Source organism: Alternaria arborescens (genome assembly GCF_004154835.1).
Source record: "Alternaria arborescens strain FERA 675 chromosome Unknown contig_17, whole genome shotgun sequence".
Taxonomy (NCBI): domain Eukaryota; kingdom Fungi; phylum Ascomycota; class Dothideomycetes; order Pleosporales; family Pleosporaceae; genus Alternaria; species Alternaria arborescens.
This window is the reverse complement of record NW_021167872.1, coordinates 1-23,092: the sequence shown is the minus strand read 5'-3', so window position 1 is coordinate 23,092 and position 23,092 is coordinate 1. Positions and strand designations below refer to the sequence as shown.

At 51.5% G+C, this 23,092-nt stretch overlaps 10 protein-coding genes across 11 annotated transcripts; 7 read left to right on the top strand and 3 right to left on the bottom strand.

The window, feature by feature from the left end:
- Nucleotides 1-81: 81 nt before the first annotated feature.
- AA0111_g7420 (hypothetical protein) lies at nucleotides 82-1,216 on the top strand (the record flags this gene model as incomplete). Its single annotated transcript, XM_028653754.1, has 3 exons — nucleotides 82-251; nucleotides 309-324; nucleotides 416-1,216. The coding sequence occupies 3 exons, from the start codon at nucleotides 82-84 to the stop codon at nucleotides 1,214-1,216; spliced, it is 987 nt and encodes a 328-aa protein (XP_028504940.1).
- A 183-nt stretch (nucleotides 1,217-1,399) lies between these two features.
- AA0111_g7419 (Glucose-6-phosphate isomerase) lies at nucleotides 1,400-3,195 on the bottom strand (the record flags this gene model as incomplete). Its single annotated transcript, XM_028653752.1, has 4 exons — nucleotides 1,400-2,024; nucleotides 2,071-2,601; nucleotides 2,651-3,036; nucleotides 3,082-3,195. 4 exons carry the CDS (start codon nucleotides 3,193-3,195, stop codon nucleotides 1,400-1,402), a joined length of 1,656 nt encoding a protein of 551 aa, XP_028504843.1.
- Nucleotides 3,196-3,766: 571 nt separating this feature from the next.
- On the bottom strand, nucleotides 3,767-5,908 carry AA0111_g7418 (Serine/threonine-protein kinase; the record flags this gene model as incomplete). The annotated part of the gene is made up of 6 exons (XM_028653751.1): nucleotides 3,767-3,967; nucleotides 4,017-4,381; nucleotides 4,432-4,847; nucleotides 4,897-5,632; nucleotides 5,681-5,830; nucleotides 5,887-5,908. The coding sequence occupies 6 exons, from the start codon at nucleotides 5,906-5,908 to the stop codon at nucleotides 3,767-3,769; spliced, it is 1,890 nt and encodes a 629-aa protein (XP_028504842.1).
- A 769-nt stretch (nucleotides 5,909-6,677) lies between these two features.
- Nucleotides 6,678-8,219, top strand: AA0111_g7417 (hypothetical protein; the record flags this gene model as incomplete). The annotated part of the gene is made up of 1 exon (XM_028653750.1): nucleotides 6,678-8,219. The coding sequence occupies one exon, from the start codon at nucleotides 6,678-6,680 to the stop codon at nucleotides 8,217-8,219; it is 1,542 nt and encodes a 513-aa protein (XP_028504786.1).
- Nucleotides 8,220-8,681: 462 nt separating this feature from the next.
- On the top strand, nucleotides 8,682-9,935 carry AA0111_g7416 (hypothetical protein; the record flags this gene model as incomplete). The annotated part of the gene is made up of 1 exon (XM_028653749.1): nucleotides 8,682-9,935. The coding sequence occupies one exon, from the start codon at nucleotides 8,682-8,684 to the stop codon at nucleotides 9,933-9,935; it is 1,254 nt and encodes a 417-aa protein (XP_028504785.1).
- A 926-nt stretch (nucleotides 9,936-10,861) lies between these two features.
- Nucleotides 10,862-13,061, top strand: AA0111_g7415 (hypothetical protein; the record flags this gene model as incomplete). Of its 2 annotated transcripts, XM_028653747.1 has the most annotated exons (2): nucleotides 10,862-11,409; nucleotides 11,456-13,061. In XM_028653747.1, 2 exons carry the CDS (start codon nucleotides 10,862-10,864, stop codon nucleotides 13,059-13,061), a joined length of 2,154 nt encoding a protein of 717 aa, XP_028504783.1. The 2 variants fall into 2 exon arrangements, with proteins under 2 accessions (XP_028504783.1, XP_028504784.1); XM_028653748.1 differs by lacking the exon at nucleotides 10,862-11,409 and having other exon boundaries at nucleotides 11,469-13,061.
- A 33-nt stretch (nucleotides 13,062-13,094) lies between these two features.
- Nucleotides 13,095-14,444, bottom strand: AA0111_g7414 (hypothetical protein; the record flags this gene model as incomplete). The annotated part of the gene is made up of 2 exons (XM_028653746.1): nucleotides 13,095-14,310; nucleotides 14,359-14,444. The coding sequence occupies 2 exons, from the start codon at nucleotides 14,442-14,444 to the stop codon at nucleotides 13,095-13,097; spliced, it is 1,302 nt and encodes a 433-aa protein (XP_028504782.1).
- A 404-nt stretch (nucleotides 14,445-14,848) lies between these two features.
- AA0111_g7413 (hypothetical protein) lies at nucleotides 14,849-15,773 on the top strand (the record flags this gene model as incomplete). The annotated part of the gene is made up of 2 exons (XM_028653745.1): nucleotides 14,849-14,919; nucleotides 14,972-15,773. The coding sequence occupies 2 exons, from the start codon at nucleotides 14,849-14,851 to the stop codon at nucleotides 15,771-15,773; spliced, it is 873 nt and encodes a 290-aa protein (XP_028504927.1).
- A 1,522-nt stretch (nucleotides 15,774-17,295) lies between these two features.
- Nucleotides 17,296-19,383, top strand: AA0111_g7412 (Trehalase; the record flags this gene model as incomplete). The annotated part of the gene is made up of 2 exons (XM_028653744.1): nucleotides 17,296-17,474; nucleotides 17,523-19,383. The coding sequence occupies 2 exons, from the start codon at nucleotides 17,296-17,298 to the stop codon at nucleotides 19,381-19,383; spliced, it is 2,040 nt and encodes a 679-aa protein (XP_028504781.1).
- Nucleotides 19,384-20,962: 1,579 nt separating this feature from the next.
- On the top strand, nucleotides 20,963-21,814 carry AA0111_g7411 (hypothetical protein; the record flags this gene model as incomplete). The annotated part of the gene is made up of 3 exons (XM_028653743.1): nucleotides 20,963-21,169; nucleotides 21,221-21,438; nucleotides 21,496-21,814. 3 exons carry the CDS (start codon nucleotides 20,963-20,965, stop codon nucleotides 21,812-21,814), a joined length of 744 nt encoding a protein of 247 aa, XP_028504780.1.
- Between the last annotated feature and the right edge of the window lie 1,278 nt (nucleotides 21,815-23,092).

Genomic DNA, 23,092 nt, shown 5'->3' with positions numbered 1-23,092 from the left:
ACCGTCGCAGCTGCCTCACGCGCAGTACCCGGCTTACATGCGCTGAGTGACCTATTGGCTTCTCCTCTCAAGATTCTCGCCATGATCTCGAAACGACAGCCATCGGCATGGCTCCCTACCGTCGCATTACTTTCCTTCTTGACATCCCTTGCAACAGCATTAACCGGCCAAGAGCCCATGAAGAGCGTGGAAGAAGCACGAGGGTATAATCCTGGCGAGATCATCCCGGTCAGCTGTTTAAACCGAACCATGTATGTCACAGCATATACACCAGGAGCTGCGAGTACAATTGCTAACCTCGACATCAGAGAAACCGGTGAACATGTACGTCTGCCACCCACACCACGCCCTGGAATACTCAACGAGCATGACCCCCAGATTTCTATCCTGTAGCCACTAACCCTTGTGTTTCCAGATCACAGATGCAGCCGGCCACCTCCAGTACATACCTTTCCCAACCTGCAACGAAACGGGCCAACCCCTCCACCTAAACTTCGGTGTCGAAAAAGACGTAAACTGCACCATAGACTTTGTGACCGACGAGTTCTTCCACCTTCTCGAGTTCTACATCCACAACGATGCGCCCCTGTCGTGCCGCATCCCCTCGAAACCCTTGCCACCTTCCGTCATGGAAACAGAGTACCGTGTGAGCGACGACAGCACACAGGAAGGCGCATTAGGAACTCAGAGCACAATGTACACACCTCTGATCATAGCATTGGCGGGGACACTGCAGTTGAGCCACTTGCACGTGGGCAATTATTTGAACTTGCTGGTCCATGCAGGGCCCAAGAACGTGGCGCCTGGAACGGTGGATGCTGCGACTGCATATTCCGTGTCAAGTCATACAAGGAATACCAAGATTACCATTGGGGATCCCTTGAGTTTGGCGTTTAGTGTGAGGTGGTATCCAAGCACTACGCTGCCTCCTGGCTGGAGTGGATATGGTGGACACATCTATACTAGTACTCTGGTGTACTGTTTCTTGAGTGCTGTGGCAAGTGCAGCCGTGTGCGTTGTTTACTTCCGTGGTGTTGAACTGCCCAGACGGCTGAAGAGGTACGCTACAGATAGGATGAATGGTGGTGGAAGAGGATTTGGCAACGGAGGCAGTGGCTATGGGTTGCCTGTAGCCAACGGTCGAGGAAGTGGCATGGGCAGTGGCTACGGATTAGGCGGATATGGATATGGAGGTGGAGGCAAGAGAGTCGATTGAAACGAACGCAATTCACATGCTAGAGTATAGGGCATTCAGACGCGAAATTATACTTCAACGTGTCCATTGGTATTTCGTGATATCAGTACTATCTATGCATCCTTCAGGTGCTTGCTGCGAATCCAGCCTCCAGTCATCAAATCATTCAGCCATTAAAGCCCCGCACAACACATCACCAGCCGCTTACAAACTGGCCTTCTTCTTGAAAGCGTTGATGAGACCGCTTGTGCTAGCATCGTGAGAAGTAGACTCCTTGTCGTCGTCAAGCTCAGACTGGATCTTCTTGGCCAGCGACTTGCCGAGCTCAACACCCCACTGGTCGAAGCTGTTGATGTTCCAGATGGCACCCTCGGTGAAAGTGAGATGCTCGTAGTAAACGATCAAGGCACCAAGAGTGGCAGGTGTGATCTTGTCGGCCAAGATGGAGGTAGTGGGTCGGTTACCCAGGAAGGTCTTGTGAGCGACAAGGTTCTCAGGCGCACCCTCAGCCTTGACCTCATCAGGCGTCTTTCCGACCATGAGCGCCTCGGCTTGGGCGAAGAAGTTGGATGCAAGCATCTTCTGGTGCTTGTTGCCCTCGACAGGGTTGTGGCTCTGGGCGGCGAGGATGAAGTCGGTTGGGATGAGCTTGGTGCCCTGGTGGAGAAGCTGGTAGAAGGAGTGCTGAGCGTTGGTGGCTGGCTCACCGAACAGAATGGGACCGGTTGTGTACTTGACATAGTCGCCGCTGCGGGTGATGGCCTTTCCGTTCGACTCCATGGACAATTGCTGGAGGTAGGCGGGGAACCTGTGCATGTACTGGTCGAAGCTGGGCAATGTTAGACTAAGCGTATCTGCTGAACTGACAAACTTACGGAGAGACAAGGTGAGTCTGGGCGCCGAAGAAGTCGGAGTACCATACACTCAGAAGACCACCGATGACGGGAATGTTCTGCTCAAGAGGAGTCTCCTTGAAGTGCTTGTCCATGGCGTGAGCACCAGCCAGGAGCTGATGGAAGTTGTCGAAGCCAATGTAAAGAGCCACGCTCAGGCCAATAGCGCTCCAGACACTGTAACGTCCACCGACCCAGTCGGAGAAGCCGAACATGTTCTTCTTGTCGATACCGAACTTGGTGACCTCTTCCTCGTTAGTGGAGAGGGCAACGAAGTGCTTGGCAATGTCCTCCTGCTTTGCGCTCTTCAAGAACCATGACTTTGCGGTGTTGGCGTTTGTGACGGTCTCGGCTGTGGTAAAGGTCTTGGAGGCGATGAGGAAGAGGGAGGTCTCGGGGTTGGAGTCCTTGAGAGCTTCTGCGATGTGAGTTCCGTCAATGTTGGAAACGAAGTGGATCTTGAGATCGCGCTGAGAGTAGGCCTTGAGGGCTTCTGAGACCATGACGGGGCCACTATTTGAAGTCAGTACACGTTTGAACAGTATCAAACAGAGTTGCATACAGGTCAGAACCACCAATACCAATGTTGATGATGGTGTCGATCTTCTTGCCAGTGTATCCCTTCCACTCGCCACTTCGGACCTGCTCGCTAAACTCCTTCATGTGGTCAAGAACTGAGTTGACGTCCTCGACGACGCTCTTGCCATCAACCTCCATCTTCTGGTTGGAGGTGTTGCGGAGTGCGACATGGTAGACGGCACGATTCTCAGTGAAGTTGATCTTCTCACCAGCGAACATGTCATCGCGAAGCTTTTCGAGGCCAGCTTCTTTTGCGAGCTCGACAAGAAGCTTCAGTGTCTCCTCAGTGACGAAGTTCTTGGAAAAGTCGAACAGGATCTCGGAGTTCTCGGCATCGTTCTTGAAAGTACGGCTGAACTTCTCGAATCGCTACAGTTTGTTAGCAACGTACTAGATTTAGCCATCCAGACCTACTTGAGGGTCCTTCTTAAAGTACTCCTTCAAGACAATGTCCTTGCCAAGCTTCTGGTGGTGGTCCTGAAGCGCGGACCAGGCATTGAGGTCTGAGGCCTGTGCGAAGCCGGGCATGTTGTGTTATAGGATTAGTGGGTGGGTATGAGGTTTCAAACTTGGACAATTGGAGATAGAGGAGGTCAATTGCAAGCGTGAGAGATGATGGAAAAGGTGTGAGTAAAGTGAAGATGATTGTTTTCGCGGATGTGATGGGAGAATTGTAAGTCGCGCGGCCGAGACTCAGCCCCGCTTGCGTCAGAGCTCCGTTGAGGGAAGGAGGGGCACCACTTTTACCACGCGCTTGCTGTCAGAACATCCCGTTGGTTCCACCTGGACAGCCTTACCAAAGCACCACAAAGCTGATCACTAAGACATGTGCATCTCTAACTCAATGGGGATATCGTCTTGATTTGCTTGCCTGAATTTAGGCTTTCTCTCACACAAATGCTGCCTCAAGCGCCGTGCCATTGCTCCAGAACCCAAAAAAGCATCAAAGAGCGCTGAGATCCCACCAATGACCATGTCTTATATCTGTGGATCCAAAGCCGGCGGGTGTTGTGCTTGCAGTCGGCTCCATTGCCGTGACAAGCCACGCGCCTATTCAACGGCCATTCTCCGAAGCCGAAGTATTGAGGCGATGAAGGCACTATCTTTCCGTTACACCCTCGAACGATGGATCCTTCACCGAACCACCAGCATCGCCAAGACCCGCAACAGGGCGGTTGTAAGACCATCCTGCGAATTGCTGTTGCATAGTCTGGGAAAGCATAGGACCATCGACATACGAATCTGTTGGAGCTTCCGAGGTGAATTCGCGGTCGAAGTTGGCAGTATCTTTTGCGTCAACCTAGGTGTATGTTAGCCATGGCCTTTGAATTAACAAAAGTTTTACGTACCACATTGGGCTTGAAGCTGGGCTCGTACTTCCTCTCAAGCAGCTTTCGCCAGTCGATGCTGTGGAAGAAGTAATGCGCCTTGATCTCTGCAGCGCCCTTGGCACCCAATCGCTTCTCTGCATTGCGGTCTAGGAGGCGAGTCAAGAGATCGCGTGCGGCCGGTGGAACAATCTCAGGACCCGGGAAGTGTAGAGGTTCGGTAAGAATCTTGCGGTACATGTCGTTGGTGTTCTCATCATAGAAGGGAGGTAATCCAGTCAACATCTCGTAAAGGAGAACACCAAGCGTCCACCAGTCGACGGACTTGGTGTAGCCAGCGCCAGTAAGGAGTTCCGGAGCGAGGTATTCTGGTGTTCCGCAGAATGCTAAGACAGTGTTAGTTCTCCGATTCAAGCCATGCTCAGATATGACTTACTGTTCGTCCGGTCCTCATCCTTCATGTCGAGCTTGCAGAGACCGAAGTCGCACAAGGCAATATGACCAGTGTAATCGAGAAGAATGTTCTCGGGCTTCAGATCACGATAAATGACGTTGAAACCGTGTAAGCACTCAAGGGCGCATAACAATTCGGCAGCATAGAATCGAGCTCGGTTGATGTCGAATCGTTGCTCCTTCTGCAGATGGTGGAAGAGCTCTCCACCGTTGACAAAGGCCAAGACAAGGTACAGCTTCTCTGGCGACTGAAACGAGAACTTCAACGGTACGATGAAAGGATTGTTGATCTGAGCTAGGACAGAGCGCTCGGCGAGAGTATGTGCGACTTCGGATCGGGAAATGATATGTGCTTTGCGAATGGTCTTCAGGGCGTAAATTCGGTGCGTATCCTTCTTCCTGTACGTTGTGAGTATTTGATAATGCAGAAGAGCGCATGAGCACATACTGCACCTGCATGACCTTTCCAAAACTACCTTTGCCGACGACTTTGAGAAGTTCGAAATCGTCAATCGCAAGACGATCTTGGCGATTCTCGACAAAGTTGACTCCGACCTTCATCTGACCGCTGCCAAACTGCACTGGTATCCAATCAGCACCGGCCTGGCCAGCTGTGCCGTCGCCATTTCCAGATTTGCTGTCCGTCCTTTGCTCCTCAAATTTGGGGTGGACCTTGAGTGTTCCGATGAAGATGTCTTCGTTGCGACCGGCGTTGGGCGATGCGGAGGGGTTTCGGATGTAAAGCGAGACGGTGAGGTCGGTGACGCGGGACACATCGAACTTGTATTGCGTGTTGCTGCCAGCCCAGAGCGGGTTCTCTGGTGTACCGGAGACTGCGTTAATGAAGACCTGTTGCTTGTCGAAATCGACCAGAGCGTAGGGCAGGTGTTTTGACGAGTAGCGACCGTGAATGGTAGGCGCAGCATTGATGCTGCCAGCAGCAGACTGCGGCCGGTTCGCGTAGGAACCGGCGACTGCATTGCGCGAAGACGACCCGGGTCGCATTGAGCCTGCCACGGAGAGGCCGCCACCCTGGGACATGGGGCCCTGGGGGTGGCTCCCGCCGCTGAATTGCTGCTCAGCGCCCGGGGGCAGCGAAAACTTCTGGCCTTCATGGAGGGTGACGATCAGGATACCAGGGCGAAGGGGCTGCGCCGGGGCGGATGCGTTGGCTTCTGAGGCGGCTGGACTGGGTCAGCAGGAGGTGAGTGGGGACAGGAGGACCAAAGTACCGATGCCATTGTCTTTGGAGTCTCCGAGGGTCGTCGCGCTGGCGGCGGAACTCGAGGCTTTGGGCGTCGGCTGGTCACCGACTATTGTCGACGTCGACGACGAGCGACTGAATGTGTTGGCGAGGGGAGCAAGATGCGTCTCTTTGAGCTCTGCAGCACGGGTTAGGGGGCGCCACTCAGCAGGCGGGCTCTGGGGATATACGCACTCTTAGTGAGCTTCCAAGACATGGTTGCGGCAGCTCAGCAGTGGGCAGATGCAGGAAGAACAGACGGACACCCAGGGTGCTGCTGCTAGGGAGCGAGAGGGTGGAGACTACGGGACGCGGGAAGGCGACGAGGGGCACACCAAGGAGCGGAGGTGGTGCTGGCAGACGGTGAATAGTGTAGAGGCTCAGGGAGAGGGCTCTGGAAAGGGAGAGCAGACAGGACCTAGGTATAGGGAGCGGCTGGTGGCAATGTGTCTAACGTCCGAGTGCCCCAGGTCTCCGTCAATGCTGCGATGCTCCAGATAGGGTCCTCGTTTGAAGTTGGGTCATTGGGTCTCTGAAACTAGCCTTCATTTCGGACTGACCACGCACTGACGCGCCAATCCTTTTGCCATTCCTTTGCAGTGTTTCGCGCGTCGCAGCACGAGTGAGAGTCTGCTTGTCTATTTTAATCCGGGCCATGCTACGCCATTGCGAGTGAAGTCGTGATTCGTGCCTGCCCATCCCATCCCAGCCTCGGCTGCAGCTTCCGCCGCCGCCAACAACGTCCGGCGTGGGTACGTCAACACCGCGCGACCTTGGAGCCCAACACCGCGTCCGCTCGCCATCTGAACGCACCCAGCCGCCCGTCTCAGTCGAGTATTGCGAGCTGCGGCATTATCCTACATTGCATTAGTCATCGCCCCCTCCGACCCCGACTCGCGCCCTTGCAGCAACGGCGTGCACAGCCACAGCTCTCTGTCTCATCCCCATCTCTCCTTCACTTGCGCGCACATCAATAGCGGGGCACCATGGGGGTCATCAAGAAGAAGACGGGTACGCGGGGCACCGAAGGTGGCACCAAGTACGTCTGTGATGTGTGCTCATCCGACATCACGTCGACGGTCCGCATACGCTGCGCCGAAGACGTGTGCAGCGAATACGACCTCTGCGTGCCATGCTTCTCCGACGGCAAGGCTACACGCGACCACCAGCCTGCCAAGCACAAGTTCAAGGTCATCGAGCAGCACTCCATCCCCATATACACCGAAGACTGGGGCGCCGACGAGGAGCTGGCCCTCTTGGAAGGCGCCGAAACATATGGTCTGGGCTCATGGGCAGACATTGCGGATCACATAGGCGGCTACCGCGAGAAGGATGAGGTCCGCGATCACTACATCGACACCTACCTGGACAGCCCGAGCTTTCCCCTGCCGGAGCACTGCAGCAAGGATGACACCGAGCTCAGTACCCGCATACCGCGTCACGAGTTCCAGGCGAGGAAGAAGAGGAGGATAGAGAAGAAGAAGGAGGAAGCTGCAGGCCGTGAACCCGATGCTCCCAAGCAGAAGCCCACGGCTAGTGTCCCGGCCTGCCACGAGGTCCAAGGATACATGCCCGGTCGTTTGGAATTCGAGACTGAGTACTTCAACGAAGCCGAAGAGGCTGTGCAACACATGCAGTTTGACCCTGGCGATGGCTTGAACCCAAGGACGGGCGAGCTGGAGCCGGAGATGGAGCTCAAGATGACCATTATGGAGATCTACAACCACCGTCTAGACGCCCGAGTTGAGCGCAAGAAGATCATCTTCGAGCATCAGTTGCTAGAGTATCGCAAGAATCAGCTGGCCGACAAGAAGCGAACCAAAGAAGAAAAAGACCTGATGAACAAGGCGAAGCCCTTTGCCAGGATGATGCAGCATGCCGACTTTGAGCAGTTCTGCAAGGATCTAGAATACGAGCACAACCTTAGGCAGGCCATCTCACAGCTCCAGGAGTGGAGGAACATGCAGATCACGAGTCTCAAAGCTGGGGAGAAGTACGAACAGGAGAAGCAGCAACGGCAAACCCGGCCGCCTCCCATTGGGCAGTTCGATCGTCTGGCATCCAGTAGGATGACAAAACCCCAGCCACCTTTCGAACAACCATCTGCAGCCACGGCGTTGCTCGCGCAAGAGCTGCCTTTGCATGTCAAACAGAACAGTGGTCTCACAACGCCACCTCCGGATCGCGCTCAGAACGGCGTCAACGGTGCAAATGGTGTGCTAACACCACAGCATTCCAAGACAAAGTTTGTGCCCAAATCACTCCCCAATACCGTGCCTCTCAAGTTTGGCAAAGAGTCAAAAGCGGATCTTCAGTTGCTCAATGCAGAGGAGGTGGAGATATGCAGTACGCTGCGTATCATGCCCAAGCCATATCTAGCGCTCAAGGAAACTATCATTCGGGCAGCACTCAACAATGGCGGCGCGCTTAAGAAGAAGACGGCTAAAGAGATTTGCAAGATCGATACGAACAAATCATCACAACTGTTTGAATACTTTGTGCATAGCGGCTGGATAGCAAGGGCGTAAAGGGAATGCGCTAATGGCGCTGGCGTTTGGTAGAGAACCATGATCATTTTGGCGGCGTTTGGGCAAGGTATACCCCAGTCTTGGGAAGGGAGGCGTTGTTGTGTTGATAGATGGGTCCGCTGCTCTTTGCAAAATCATATGCACCAGTCCCTCATTTTGCGATTACTCGTTGCTCTTGTGAAGATGATGATTATGATGATGATGGTCCGTCCATAGCGCTACCACAGCGACGGCTGAATACAAACAATGGCTCTCACTCCGCAGTTCCCCACTCACATCCCGAACACGCGACAGGCCGCACCCAACATGGCTCTTTAGTTACTTTTTTTGCCATTTGGAGCAGCGGGTCAAGGAAGCTCCCGACGGATATCAGTAATTCGTGCAGCAAGCCTGACATCATTCGTTCGCTAGCAGTACCGGATCAGCCCTACGCAAAGGCAGCCTCCGTATCCACCTCCCTGCATGGCTACCAACTCGCGCTACTTCCACGATATGCCCGGGCTGTATAGTCCCTCGCCCTTGGATGCACGCGCAAAGTCTCAGAAGGGCTTTTTCGATGCGGCATATGAAACCTCCGGCCACCAGGTGATTGATCCACATGTCCACGAGACCCGCAAGCGCTCCCGATATGGCTCCACGGCGCACGAAGCCGTGATAGGAGGTCCCTGGGGAGAACATGTCCTGCACAACACTCGCTCCAGCGATACCAGAAGTCCACCTCCGCTTGCGAACGACCGCTACCAACTCGCTGGGGGTATGGATGGGACACATAACGATACAAGACGAGAAGGCGACTACGACGACTACTTCAACCTCCAAAAGCAGCGCGGCACCTGGTCGGTACCTCCTACACCCCAGGTTGGCCTGGCAAGACAGGTCGCAGTTGGCGAGGTGCAAACGACACCCAGCGAGAGCAAATCATGGTCTATAATGGGTCTTGTCGGAGGAGTGGCTGGAAAGCTGTTCCAGTTCTGTACAGTGCCCTTCCGAGGTTTCCAGGCGGGAGGAGGAGCGCGATACAGCATCGATGCGCAGGAGGAGGTCGCGGCGAAACTCGGGCTGCAGGACGACCCCTATCAGGCAGGTCCAGTGCAGCAACTGCCTCCTGCTCCAAGCGATGACTATGGAGTCCAGTCAATCGATTCCATTACGCCAGATCGACCTAGGATGGCCAAGCGACTGCGCACAGCAGACAACTGGGTAGTTGTTGGAACTAATCTAGAGACAGAATCAAGACCCTCAACACCGCGACTATCAGAGCGAAGACTGCCCGATCGATCGCCTTCATTAATCCCACGCCCTGTATCACGACCAAACGCAGGAACGCCATCCTATAAACGGCCCTCACTAATCCCAGTATCCCGACGCTCGACAGTTGAGAGACGATCCTTCGGCGGCAGCCCGGCAGTCACTCCTAGCTCACACGAACGAGCGCACTCCTACAGCCGACGAAGCTACGGCTCACCAGCCATGTTCGACGACAAATCAAGCAATACCGCGAGCCCTCTGCCAAAGGAAAGTCAACGTCTGATCAACAAAGTGCGGAGGGAAGAGATCGAGGAAGATGAGCGCATGCGCAGGATGAGCCTGCAGATGACTGCCATGCTGAGAGAAGCGAACGAGGCTCTAGGCTCCAAGTTTGAGGTGGAAGAATACAACGACGATGATATTGGTGACAACCAAGGGTACAGCCAGCAACCGAGCTGGTACTCATAAATTTGTACAGTCAGTGCACTTAAAGGATGCGATTTGGCGATTTATTGACTCTAATAACGGCCTTTGGGAATACACGGCGTTCACACGGTTAGGCGTATACCCTGATCACCATTCTTTGGTATCTGCGGCGGCTCGACATGGGTCTTGTACTTCGATATTCAACCTGTCAATACAGGACGAAGATTCTTAGAATAATATTTTGGTTCTTCATTGCATACAGAGATTCGGCAACTATTTCGTCCTTAACTTGTATGTGATGTGCAGTTGATGTATGACGCTAATGCGGCAGCGGCAGGCCCTGCCCAAGCGCGTGTATAGTAGATGGTGTTGGAGTCGCGCCTGCTGCACCTTGCGGGTACCTTGGGGCGGAAAGAGGTTAACGTCCAGGGTCTGTGTGGCTTGCTTCGGATACTAAATCTCCTAAATTTGAGCCGCCCCGCACATGCAGTTGTTCCTACGACTTCATCACATATTGTGCACTAGCGCGCCCGCATGTCCAATGAAAGAGCCGAACAGGCAGCGGGCGCTTCGGACTTTATCCTGTGGGAGGCACGGATTTGGGGGCCTTTCTGGATCGCATGGTCGTGTTAAAACGGGTACATGGGCACGTGAAGACAATGTAGAGCTACACTGTCTGTAACAACGTGGTATAGTACAGGTAGAAAATAGAACGTAAGGAATTTGGCCAGCTGCCTGCAACAACGGCGTATTCTGCGACGCAGAATCCTACAGCCTGACCCTTGTCACCATGGGTACAACTCATTACCCAGACAGACTCTAGTACGCGCTACAGAGCCGTTACAGTGCATGGCGCCGCATTTTACGCCCTGCTGAGCCGCCTTGCACTTCGTCCATGCTGGTGAAACCTTATAGTATGGTGGCATTCCGGACGTTGACAGCACACCTTATCACTCTTCCCTCTAACAATGGATCGCACAGGCCCACCACAATCCAGTCCGCTACTGCAACAAAAATGTAAAGAACCCACAACTACCACAGTGGAGAAGGACTTCAACCAGGGTCAAACGAAGAAGAACCTTACAGCACACCCCCGAGGATGCCTTTCAGTATTCCCTAATGCTCTAGCTGCAATCTTACGCGGTGTCGCCCAAGGCTGGAAGGCATTTGCTAATGGTTCACTGCGGTTATGGAGAAAGGGCTGGACGGCGGAGACATGTAGTTGCATTTTTGCGCTGCTGTCGTTGATCGGCCTTGTTCTTACGCTCATGGCTCATCAAGATCGCCCCTTGCCAGATTGGCCTCAGATTGTTAGCATCAACTCTATCGTCTCTCTGTTCTCCATGATGATTAGGGCTGGAGTAAGCATGGTACTCGCCGAGGGGATCAGTCAATCGAAGTGGCAATGGTTCCGCAAAGCACGCAAGCTTGATGACATGGCAAAATTCGACTCCGCTAGTCGTGGTGCATGGGGCTCTGTCTTATTCATCTTCGGTCTCAGGATCAAGAAGCCTTAGTATGTATATGCGAACTACGTCTAGGCATAAACTTACACATACAAGCTTTATCGCTGCGATGGGCGCTCTTGTCACCGTCATGTCGGCATTTACTGGATTCGCTGCTCAGCAACTTGTCGTCTTCAATGATTGCCTACGTACTGATGAAAGTGCTGCAGTCGGAATACGCAAGTCTAATGTTTATAACGCCAGTGGAGAAAGGACATCTGTACAAGGGTTCGACGAATTCCTTCCCATGAGTGTAGCTATGGATGTTGGGATACTTCAACCGCTTGAGGACACGACTACCCTTCTTTCTTACGGATGTAAAACTGGTAATTGCACCTTTCCGGCTGCAAATGGGTCGACATTTTCAACTCTGGCTACCGACCATTGGTGCGAAGATGCTACATCGGAAGTAGTGGAAGTACCACTCAACTACGACGATGCTGAATACTACGGCTATCTGCCGACCGACTTTTTGATTCAAATGAACTGTGGTGGCAGTCCCGAGGCATGTGCTGAGGAGATGAGTAGCAGTTCACCAAATAGTACCAACGGGACGGCTGCCCTCACAACTGATTATGAATTCACTATGAGAAACGGCACAAAAGCAAGGAATATTGGTCTTTCTCTGCCACTTTCCGACAACCTCCTTTCTTACCCCCCAGTCAAGTTTTTGCTTGCCGGCTGGCCTGGATCCATCGTTACTGGCGTATCACAAGGACAACTTGGTTACAATGGCACCATATCGACGATAGGCATGATATACATATCGAACTCCACACGCGAGAACTACGAGTATAAAGCGATAAGATGCGGGATATATCCCACAGTCAACACAATGAAGGCGATATACCACAATGGTGTCTTGAAGGAAGAGCTAAGCAAGAGCGTTCGTATTGGTGAAGACGTAGCCTTTGGCCGCACTTCCGTCTTCCGCCTAGCCACGAAGCAAACCCTCCGGAACGGCACAGAAATCACCTGTGATGAGCGCAACGCTGACACACCCGGCTATCTGCCCGTCGCAAAAGTTAACATCGACGCCGCACCCATCAATACAACCTACCTGGATATGGAAGGCCCAGGTGCGGAAACCGTGTGGTACCCAGAAGACTGCGTTTGGGCCATGACAGTCACGGGCACGTCTAGTATCCGGAAACATCTCATAACCATTTACGACGCACAGTTCCTCACGTTTGTACCAAATGGCCGCTCTGGATCTGCCGCCATGCGTGTCTTATGGAATGACGGTGAAATGCGAAATGCGCCTCTAGACCACGTCGGCAGTCTGATGACAAACCTCACCACCGCCATGAACACTGTCCTCCGTACCCACGGCATGCCGGGTTTTAACAAGCCTGCTGAAGGGACAATGTGGTACACAACAACCTGTATCAACATAAATTGGACGTGGGTCGCCTTTCCTGCTACAATGATAGCACTTTCAGCTATTTTCCTCTTACTAGTGCACCTTGAGAGTAGGGGCGTGGAGAGCGAGAGGCTGTGGAAGAGTTCGATAATGGCAATGTTGTTTTGCGAGATGGATGATATCATTACGGGTGAGGCTAGGCCGGTGGGCAGACAGCGGTTGGAAGAGGTCGCTGCAAGTACTAGCGTGAGTCTAGAGAAAGATCAGGGGAGTCTGAGGCTGGTTGCTAGACAGGCTTAACCATGTCTAAACGCCTTCTCTTAGTTATATTTACTATACACCCCTACTACCACTGCCTTCGCCTTGATGCGATTTGAGATCTTCTATCAGTACGCTCATGAGTTTGAACATCTCGCCGGCGAGCTTCTTCCCAGTTTCTCTCCATTCTTCCTCGCATAGCCGTCCGAAGCGATCTGGATGCCATCGCAATCGCTCCTGACGTAGCCACTCGTAGCTATACAAACCACTTGCTCGAAGTAGTTTTTCTACGTCGTGTTGGCAGGCGTGTATGCTATCTGGTTCAGATTTGAGAATCGTACATGCTGTGAGATTGCAGGTCGTAATCGTGTTAGGCAGGTATGGGAACATGGACAGTAGTTTTGGCGATGCAGATGGCGTGCGGTGCAGTGGCGGTCTAGAAGCATCTGAGCTACTGGACTGGGAACGAACTTGGAGTTTCCGTGGGGCTTTAGGTTTCGAGCCTCCGGCTGCTGCTGATGCGGCTGCGAACATGACTGCCGCTTCTGTAGACCATTTTTCGTAGAGGGCTTGCGTCGCGGCGTCGGGTTTCGCCTCTGTAGACTTGTCGGTACCGTTTGGCATCTGCCCGCTCGACTGGGATGTGCTAGGTTTCGACTTCTTCTTCGCTCGAGCAAAGAAGTTGAGTGCAAAAGTCTCCAGTGCTTCCTCGTTGATATCATCAATGGAGCCAGCCCATGTCCCATCGTTGCGGATTGCGATGAATTGATCAGAGCTGGTAGGATCCAGCGTTATGAAAGTCAGGTCACTCCAGAGAAACCCCTTCTCCGCCTTCCACTCTTCTACCGTTTCTTTGTAAATTTCCCAGGCATCTACGTCGCCTAAACGGTATACAACGTCACCGTACTCACTCATAGCGAAGAATGCGCCTTCGGGACCCCATGTTACAATGCGTGGCGGCCCTACGCGCCATCCAGAAGGTGTCAACCAAGACTGTACGGCATCCTCTAGGCTCGGTGGCAGATTAGCCCAACGTATGAGCTCAGGGTGCCAGATGATGAAGGAGTCGTCGGGCCCCAAGAAGGCACGCAGGTGTGGAGAGTGCCATGTCTTGGTCAGGATACTCTGGAGTCGTGAAGGTATAGATGAGCCCCACTGCAGGCTGTTTCTGCCCGATGGGTCTTTGGAACTCAGGATCCAGGATTCGGTTATCGGCCCTAGAGCTGCCCAATGTACTTCGGAAACAGACCTACCTAGAAGGAGATCTTGGAGGCTGGAAGGGAGGTTACGACTGTTGATCGTTAGTCGTCGCGTACGAAGAAATAGGCTAGCAGCGTACTAATTGAGTCCCGCAAAGCTTTTGGATATGTAGCTGTCATTGGGGCCGAACGAAAAGAACGAGGCATTGCTCGCGGTACCACTCATTCCCGGCTGGACGCGATTGGGTTGGAAGCTATTATGACGTCACGCACTCTTAACGTGGTGAAACCTCTAAAGATGTCAACGATGCACCTAAATGGGTGAAACAATATGCATTCAACGTACAAGCGCGTATGTATTGAGCCGTTGATAGGTTTCCGTCGCCCTGACGTCTTTACAAACTGGCGCGTGTTCCCCGACAACGGTTTCAAAACGTTGCTATCCTGTTTAGACCCTGGAAGCGATCAAGCTTGGCAAGGCGAATGTCAACACAATCAGTCGTGCGATTGCCTACTTCTTCACAACATTGCGACTTTATAGTGGCCCACTGTGTTCAGCGTCGCACACCGCTTCCATCGATCTAGACCCAGCGTTTTTTCTTCTTAGCGAGCCCGAGTTTTCGGCGGCACATGTGCGATTCTACGTTTACGTTTGGCCAACGCGGCTGCCACTTCTTCCAATGTCCGTCGAGACGAGAATAGTATGCTTTCATACACAAAACAGGCTGATGAGTGATACTGATGATGGTGCAGTGCACGTCTTCCTAAAAAGCTGGCAAGACTTCTCAGCTCCTCACAATTGAAAAAGATATATCATGTGACCCTTGGTTTCGAGGACAGCTTCCTCTTGACCTGGCGAGATGCTGGTGGAAGAGACCGTGTTGAGAGCTCTGGACTCCCGCACGAGTTAGTCGACTTCCTGCACGCTGAGAACCGCAACATTCCCAATGTACGCTGTACGCTGGGACCATATAATTCGTCTTTCTTCATCCACGACAAAGCTTCGTACCTCTGGAAGAATTTGCCAGGAACCCTGCTTGTCGCCTTACAGAACAACATACAGGATGGAAGTTGGATCGATCGGCCGCGTCTCGTAGCACTGGGTGCCGGAGATAATTTCTTGCTGATAACCGAGAAGAACGCCTCAGTATGGGACTTGCGGCATTACAAATCTGCCGTTGCATTTCTTGAGAAGAGTGCCATGTCAGATGTTCACAGTTTGATCCTGCATGCTTATCGGTACCAAAGCTTCGTCATGCAGACCAAGAGCGGTAAACTCTTCGAAAACGTGCCGCCACATCAGATCGCAAGCATACAAACCATGATAGCACCAGTTTTACAAGACACGAAAGATTTGCAACGAAGACCTCTCGTACACAGAGAAAGTGACAAGAGGGAGAATGTGCAGCGAAGGCCCAGCGCTCTCCAACAACGCGCGCAGATCCGGAGGGAATGGAGTGAACATACCCAGGAATTCACGGCGCAAGCTAAAGGTGTTAAGCTGAGCTTTAGTCTCAATGTCAGTCTGGGAGGCTTGGCGAGAATGCTGGGGTGAGGACGATACTGGAATAACCAAGATCACTTTGCTCATGAGCCGAGGAAAGCAATCCCATCGCACGCATGTTCGATAAGCACAGCTTGGATCCCGCAAATTTGGCAACAGCGGTATTTTTGGATGGCTGAGCAAAGTTAAGACATCGAAATCACGACAGTCGCTGGCAAACCTGCCTGGAAGGATTCCCTGATTCGTTCTCTCAGGTTACGAGTTAAAGGGCCAGGACATTGCGGTACTCTGAACGGAATCATTGTTGATGGTATGTGGTTCTTCATTACAGAACGAATTTGGTATCGGAGAGATGGAGTTGCACTCAATCGAAAGTGCAGAAAGTAGGAGGCGGACAAGAAGAAAGCCGTACAGCATTGTGAGTGTTCTTGGCACAACCCAAATCATCGAAAAGGCTTCGTGACAGTCTATGTCCGTGTCTGATCGTGCTTCTTCACATTGTACAGACCAATGGAAGGAGTTTGAATTGTGGTTCTGATGATAATCGGAAATTGCTTCGGCAAATCGCAAGCGCATCTAATATCCCTTTGTACAAATAGCGCCGCTCGAACCAGAGACTAATGACAGCGGCAGAAATATTTGTAGTCTAGTCGTGGCAAGAATCGGATGCCATGTGATTTTGCGAGACAATGTACGGATAAAGGGAACGTGATTAGGAGGACGAACCGAGCCGAACTGGCAACAAGAGAAGTCAAGTCAGCCTCAATACTGGATGTTTTACTACTAGAGTCGCGCTAGTGCAAGGAACGACGGTTCAACTTAGCTTCTCAGTGCTTTGACGAGCTCTGAATGTGACGAGACAACAGCCGTGATGTGGTTCCACGTCCTTGAACACCGTTTACTATTACGCCAATATATTGCACAGGATCATGGACGTAGAAGTCGCGACCTTTGAAACCACATTCGCTGCAGTTTCGAATCGGATGTCGGGAATATGGTACCTTTGTCAGATGTGCTAGAGGTTCGTTGACAAAGCGGTACTGGGGAATACGGATAATGCCCTCGGGTATGTACCAGTGTAACTAAGCCGCGCTTTTTTGTGCCATGTATTTCCAAGTTGTTCAAAGCTGGTGACGGCACTGTGAGAATATAGGTAATTTCCAATGTCAAAACTGTGACATGCAGAAATCGGTACCATGGTTTTCGGACCGGAGCTGACAGCGATGACATCACGCTAAGACTTTTTGGACAGCCATTTTTGCGGGGAACCTCCGCATGGGCTCGACCTCTCCACATTTTACCAATAACACCACTCCTCCGATACGCCATGTGCTGATGCCGAACTATTACTTGGGTACTTCGGGAAAGCTTGCCAAGTATGACGATACGCATTATGGGTGGTTTAGCAAGCCACGTACGTGGACGGACCGGTCAGCGTACCCGTACTGCGCGGTGCAATGGCAGGTTTCTTCGTACACTAGGGTCGCACGGCTGAGAGCTTAAGTAGGCGGACTGGACATGTTCGGTCCTGTGTCAATTCCTTCTATTCTTCCGCTGGAGCCAGGTCAAAATCATGGCTTCAATGCGCTCGCTGATTCCTGCTCTCATTGCAAGCGTGCCTTTGGCAAATGCTTTGTTCATCAATGGCAGTGTGATTGCACCTTGCGACTCACCCATCTACTGTTATGGCGACCTGCTCCGCGAAATCGAACTCGCAAGACCGTTTGAGGATTCGAAGACGTTCGTCGATTTGTAAGTAACTTGAAGGGCCCGTATTAGATCATAGCTAATCGATGGCAGACCAACAACACGCCCGCTAGAAGAAGTGCTTGCAGCATTCGCCAACCTCTCGAGACCGATTGAGAACAATACAGCGCTAAACGATTTTCTATCCGAATACTTTGGCGAAGCTGGTTCCGAACTAGAAGAAGTACCTACTGATGAGCTAGAAACGCAGCCGGATTTTCTTGACAACGTCAACAGCTCTGTTGTTCGAGATTTCACACGCCAAGTCATCGATATATGGCCTGACTTAACGCGCCGATATGTCGGAGCTGGAAACTGCTCTGGCTGCGTTAACTCCTTCCTTCCGGTCAACCGTACCTTCGTGGTAGCTGGTGGTCGTTTCAGGGAGCCATATTACTGGGACTCCTTCTGGATCATCGAAGGCCTCCTTCGTACTCAGGGGTCCTTTACTCAGATTGCCGAAAACATCATCGAGAATTTCATGGATCTTGTCGAAGATATTGGCTTCGTGCCCAACGGCGCTCGTCGCTATTACGAAAATCGATCGCAGCCGCCACTACTTACGCAGATGGTTCGTGTTTACGTCGAGTATACACAAAATTATACTCTGCTCGAACGGGCGATACCCATCCTTGAAAAGGAGTATGAGTTTTGGGTGAACAACCGTACCGTGACGCTTGAGCGGGCTGGCATGAACTACTCTCTCAACCACTATGCCGTGTCAAACACGCAGCCACGACCTGAATCCTACTACGAGGATTATGTGACTGCCAACAATGCGACCTACTTCAACGAAGAAGGTGTGGAGTTCAACGCCACACAGCCACTCAACGAGACTCAAAAGGCGACGTTGTATTCCAACCTTGCATCGGGTGCAGAGAGTGGATGGGACTATTCAGCACGCTGGATTGCCAACCCATCCGACGCTGTCACAGAAACATTCTTCCCTCTTCGTTCGCTCAATACCATTGAGATCATCCCAGTAGAGCTCAACTCGATCCTGTACTACAATGAGATTACGATAGCCGAATTCCACCGCCATCAAGGCAATTATACCGCCGCACGCGAGTGGGCCGGTCGCGCTGCAAATCGGAGTGAGGCAATGACAACATTCCTTTGGTCGCCTGAGCACTACAGCTACTTCGACTATAACTTGACCTCTAGTAGCCAGAATATTTACACCTTGGCCGACAACACAAGTACACCGCTTGCACTCCAAGGAGCGCCGCCTGGAAAACAAATATGGTTCCAGATTTCCCAGTTCTATCCTTTCTGGACAGGTGCGGCTCCTGAAAGCATCAAGAATGACCCCAAGGCAATGAGGCGCGTTTACGCACGAGTCGAAGAGCTTCTTGAATCCAGAGACGGTGCGATTGCTGCAACGAACCTCCAGACCGGCCAGCAATGGGATGAGCCAAACGTCTGGCCACCACTCCAATACATCCTTATGCAAGGTCTGCTTAACACCCCCCTCGAGGTTAGCGAAGACGATGACGAGCAGTCAACCGAGGATTACATTTGGACACAAGATCTTTCCCTCCGCATTGCACAACGCTATCTTGACTCTTTGTATTGCACGTGGCGTGTCACTGGTGGCGCGACTGATGAAGTGCCGCAACTTCCCGACTCTCAAGGTAACGGGACGATCTTCGAAAAGTACTCTGATGAGAGTACCAACGCTGCTGGAGGGGGCGGAGAGTATACAGTGGTGGAAGGATTTGGTTGGTCGAACGGTGTTCTTATTTGGGCTGCTGATCAATTCGGACAAAGGTTGACAACACCTGAGTGTGGAAACATTACCGCAGCTAACATTGGGGGTGGAGATGCGAAGAGGAAGAGAAGTGCGATGGAATTAAGCAAACGGGACGCCCAGTGGATCAAGAAAACCAAAGGGACGAGGAAGCTTAGATATTGATCATGATGTGTACTCGTAGTAGCTGGCCAGACAGTTCGCAGGCTAGGTTTCTCCCCTACGATGCAACATAGTACTTGGTTAGTTTTGTCTTATTTCTTCGAAATCTACCTCGATTTCGTTGTTCTTTGGTGTGTGTCTCAGTTCAAGGTTCTCCTGATATGAATGCCCGAGCGTTCTAAATCCCGCTACTTACGAAAAGACGATAGCATCGCTCAAAACCGTCATGTCTAGAGCCGTTCTCGTAAGTGGACAAAGTAAATATTGCATAGAATGTCTATTCATCCAGGTTCAATTACCTACGAGCAAAGAAGCCAGTAGTCACGATGTTTACTTTTTCTGCCTCGTCTTCCGGTTAATATCCCCGTCACTAACTGCAGAGTGGGCTCTTGTTATCTGTAACTACGAAACATCGTACGATGTACAAATCGCGCTCGTAAATTGTCGCATGTCCCATCAGGCTCCGGAATGCGCTATAGCGTGTACAGTCAGTATCCTGCTGGGTTGGCCTGGAAGCGCCATCATCATCGATCTACGCGTTTGTCCCATCACAACTAAACACATGCTTACAGGTCGACACAAACGGACTACTTTGCTAGAGCTGTTGACGTGGTCTGCAACACTCCTTCAATCAGCAGAAGTACAATACCATGCGCTAGGACATCTGCCTGTACCGCGGTTCGCCGGTTGCTCCCGTGTCGATTAGAGTCCACTACCACTCCAGGTAAATGGCCCGAAGCTACGCGAGAGGTGCGACTCTAGGCGAAGACCTCAATAATTGCCAAGCCAGCCATTTCAATGTTCACAAGAACTCGCGAGAAGATATCTGATGGACATTGGAGAACTAAGAGAAGCGAAGAATGATCTGCACGGGACAAGAACGTCCAGTGGAGAATGCTAAACACTAACGGGTGGCTTTTCATCCTTGACAGGCTTCCGACATCATTCTCCGTTTGACCCGAGGCAATTGTCTTCTTTAATGCAAGGTGTGGTAAGATTTGAAGCATGCTTGTCGAAGAGGTCGTGGGGTTCAGTAGACTCCTATGTACAAGAAGCTGCCGAGCTCATGCTTACTACAAATTAAACATGTCCTACTGGAGCAGTTCTTCAGGAACCTTCTAGCGCCTTTACCCTTCATGTATCAATCTATGAGGCAATCCGTAGCTTCTGCTGCCATGCGAACTCAAACGCTACGGAGTAACCACCATTACACGAAGAAGGCTAGCGACGGCGACTGTAAGGCATCGGCACGTCGGCAAGTTTTAGCTCAATATCATGCAGCTACTGGCGGATTGAGATGTCTTGAAGAAGGTCAGGCGTGTAGGGTGGAGACGGAGATCTGCAAGTGCTCGAGTGTGAACGACCACTGATCCAATGAAGGTCACCACTCCATCTCGTCTTCCGAGGTTCCTGTGAGTTTGACAGCTGACGATCGATTGATATACGGTAGTGTATATTTGAGAAGAAAGTTAAATATTCGGAAGATGTTCGCCATCTAAAATGGCATCAACGAGCCTCATCACCATCATACTTACTTCCAAGGTTCCTTTGCCTGAGCCTTCCAGCTCGACAGACCATCAAGATGAAGTTCTTTACCCTTTCCATGATGACTGCCCTGGTAGCAGCGTCGCCTATGTCTCTAGCAGCAAAGTTCTCAGACAACCAGATTCAAGCTCGCCAGTTTGGATTCGGCACGATTACCAGGAACGAGCTCGAGAACGGAAGCGCTGGAGCTTGTCCAAAGGCGATCTTTATCTTTGCCCGTGCATCCACCGAAACTGGCAACATGGTACGTTGCGTATCGCAATTCACTGGAGGCACAAGACTGATATGTCGCTAGGGAGCTTCTACCGGCCCTGCTGTAGCTAGCGTTCTTGAACGTAACTACGGCGCAAGTGGTGTCTGGGTACAAGGTGTTGGTGGCCCATATTCGGCTGATCTAGGCTCGAATGCTCTACCTGGTGGTACCTCACAAGCTGCTATTAATGAGGCCGTGGGACTCTTTCAGCAAGCAAATCAGAAGTGCCCTGATACCCCCATCGTTGCTGGTGGCTACAGGTACGTATCTTGTCTTTGTAACTTCCATCTTGAGCTCTCGTACTAACGTCTTAGCAGTCAAGGTACAGCGGTTATAGCGGGAGCTATTCCCAAGCTGTCTACTACCATTCACGATCAGGTCAAGGGTGTCGTACTCTTTGGTTACACTCGAAACGCCCAGAATCGTGGTGGTATTCCCAGCTACCCCAGTGATGACTTGGAAGTATACTGTGCTACAGGCGATCTAGTTTGCGTCGGAACGCTGACAATCACTGCCGCGCACTTCTCTTACGCGGATGAGGCTGCTCGGCCTGCACCAAGGTTCCTGCAAAGCAAGATTGATGGAAACCGAGGTTCTGATGAATTGAAACTGGAAGAGTTAGACGGGAGAAATTGAGCGATGATTCGCGAACTTTTCGGATGATAGTAGATTAATTGGTTGGAGATTGACCAATGAGAGAATTGCCACCAATACAGATTTATGATTGGCTGAGCACCACAATCCCTTGACAATAGTCAATGCCTTCCAACCGACGAACCTCATCTTCGAGAGCTCAATAACACCATCTCATGAATACTTCATTTGATTGAACATCAGATATTCGGACTAGAATCATATGCGTTATGCTTTTTATCAGACAACCTCATTGATTTGTACTCAGAAATGGCGAGCCACCAACACCGACAAAGGCATCGCAAGCCGAACAATCCCCAACCGAAGGGAGCGCCTTTCTTTTGTGAAAATTCGCAATCCTAATCACAAATGCAAGACTAGGAGTAATACCGGCTTGAGGTAATGTCAATTTTCGACTGCAAATTCGAGGTTGATGCGGAATGATGGTTCGAAGCGATGAGAATCTATACCTAGCACTCGTACGCACAACGAGATGATCTCCTCGAGACATGTACAGGTTGTATTCAGGGCTGAACCACATGCGATAGACATATGTCTTCGAACTAGACATGCAAGTACATTATCTTTCGAGTAGCAGGCGATCATAACTCTTGAAGATTAGACTCTCAAGTGGAATGACGTACAGAAGGTTTGGTAGTGACTTGATGGTTGCCATTCACTCAATGTAGTAGTACTAAAAGAAGGAGGGAATCAGAAACGCGTTCTTGTACGAGATAGGTTGTATGTGTGCCGACGTTGACCTGAACACTTTTCGTAAGGATGCAAGCAAACGACAATTCTTGACCAAGCCGATCACATGAACGTCCTCTGTTGACCACCAGGTCTTCTCATTGATGGCTTATTCCTTGACCCCCTAAGAAGCTACTGCATCAGTCTATACAAATTTTCTTAATCATTGGAGACCTCACAAACTCCGAATTTCAGTCTATACGTGTTACTGAATCCATCGCTGCTTCTATCGGTGTAAATCTTCTTACCACTCGCTCTCCATTCTCCAATTCCGGCGATGGTAACACTTGTGCGTTGTAGATCTGCAAGGATTTGGACTGCCCTATCTGGGGCTATCTAGACTCCACGTGCGAGCTTTGCGTTCCAGTATCGTCATCAAAGCAATCTCACATGTGAACTGCCACTAACATGTTTTACAAGCGAGTGACGCGTACAAGCGAGTGACGCACCCCACCAACTTTGCGCACCTCTACACGCGTATATCTCAACCACCTTACAAGATAATATATAGATATTAATAGAGCAGATTAA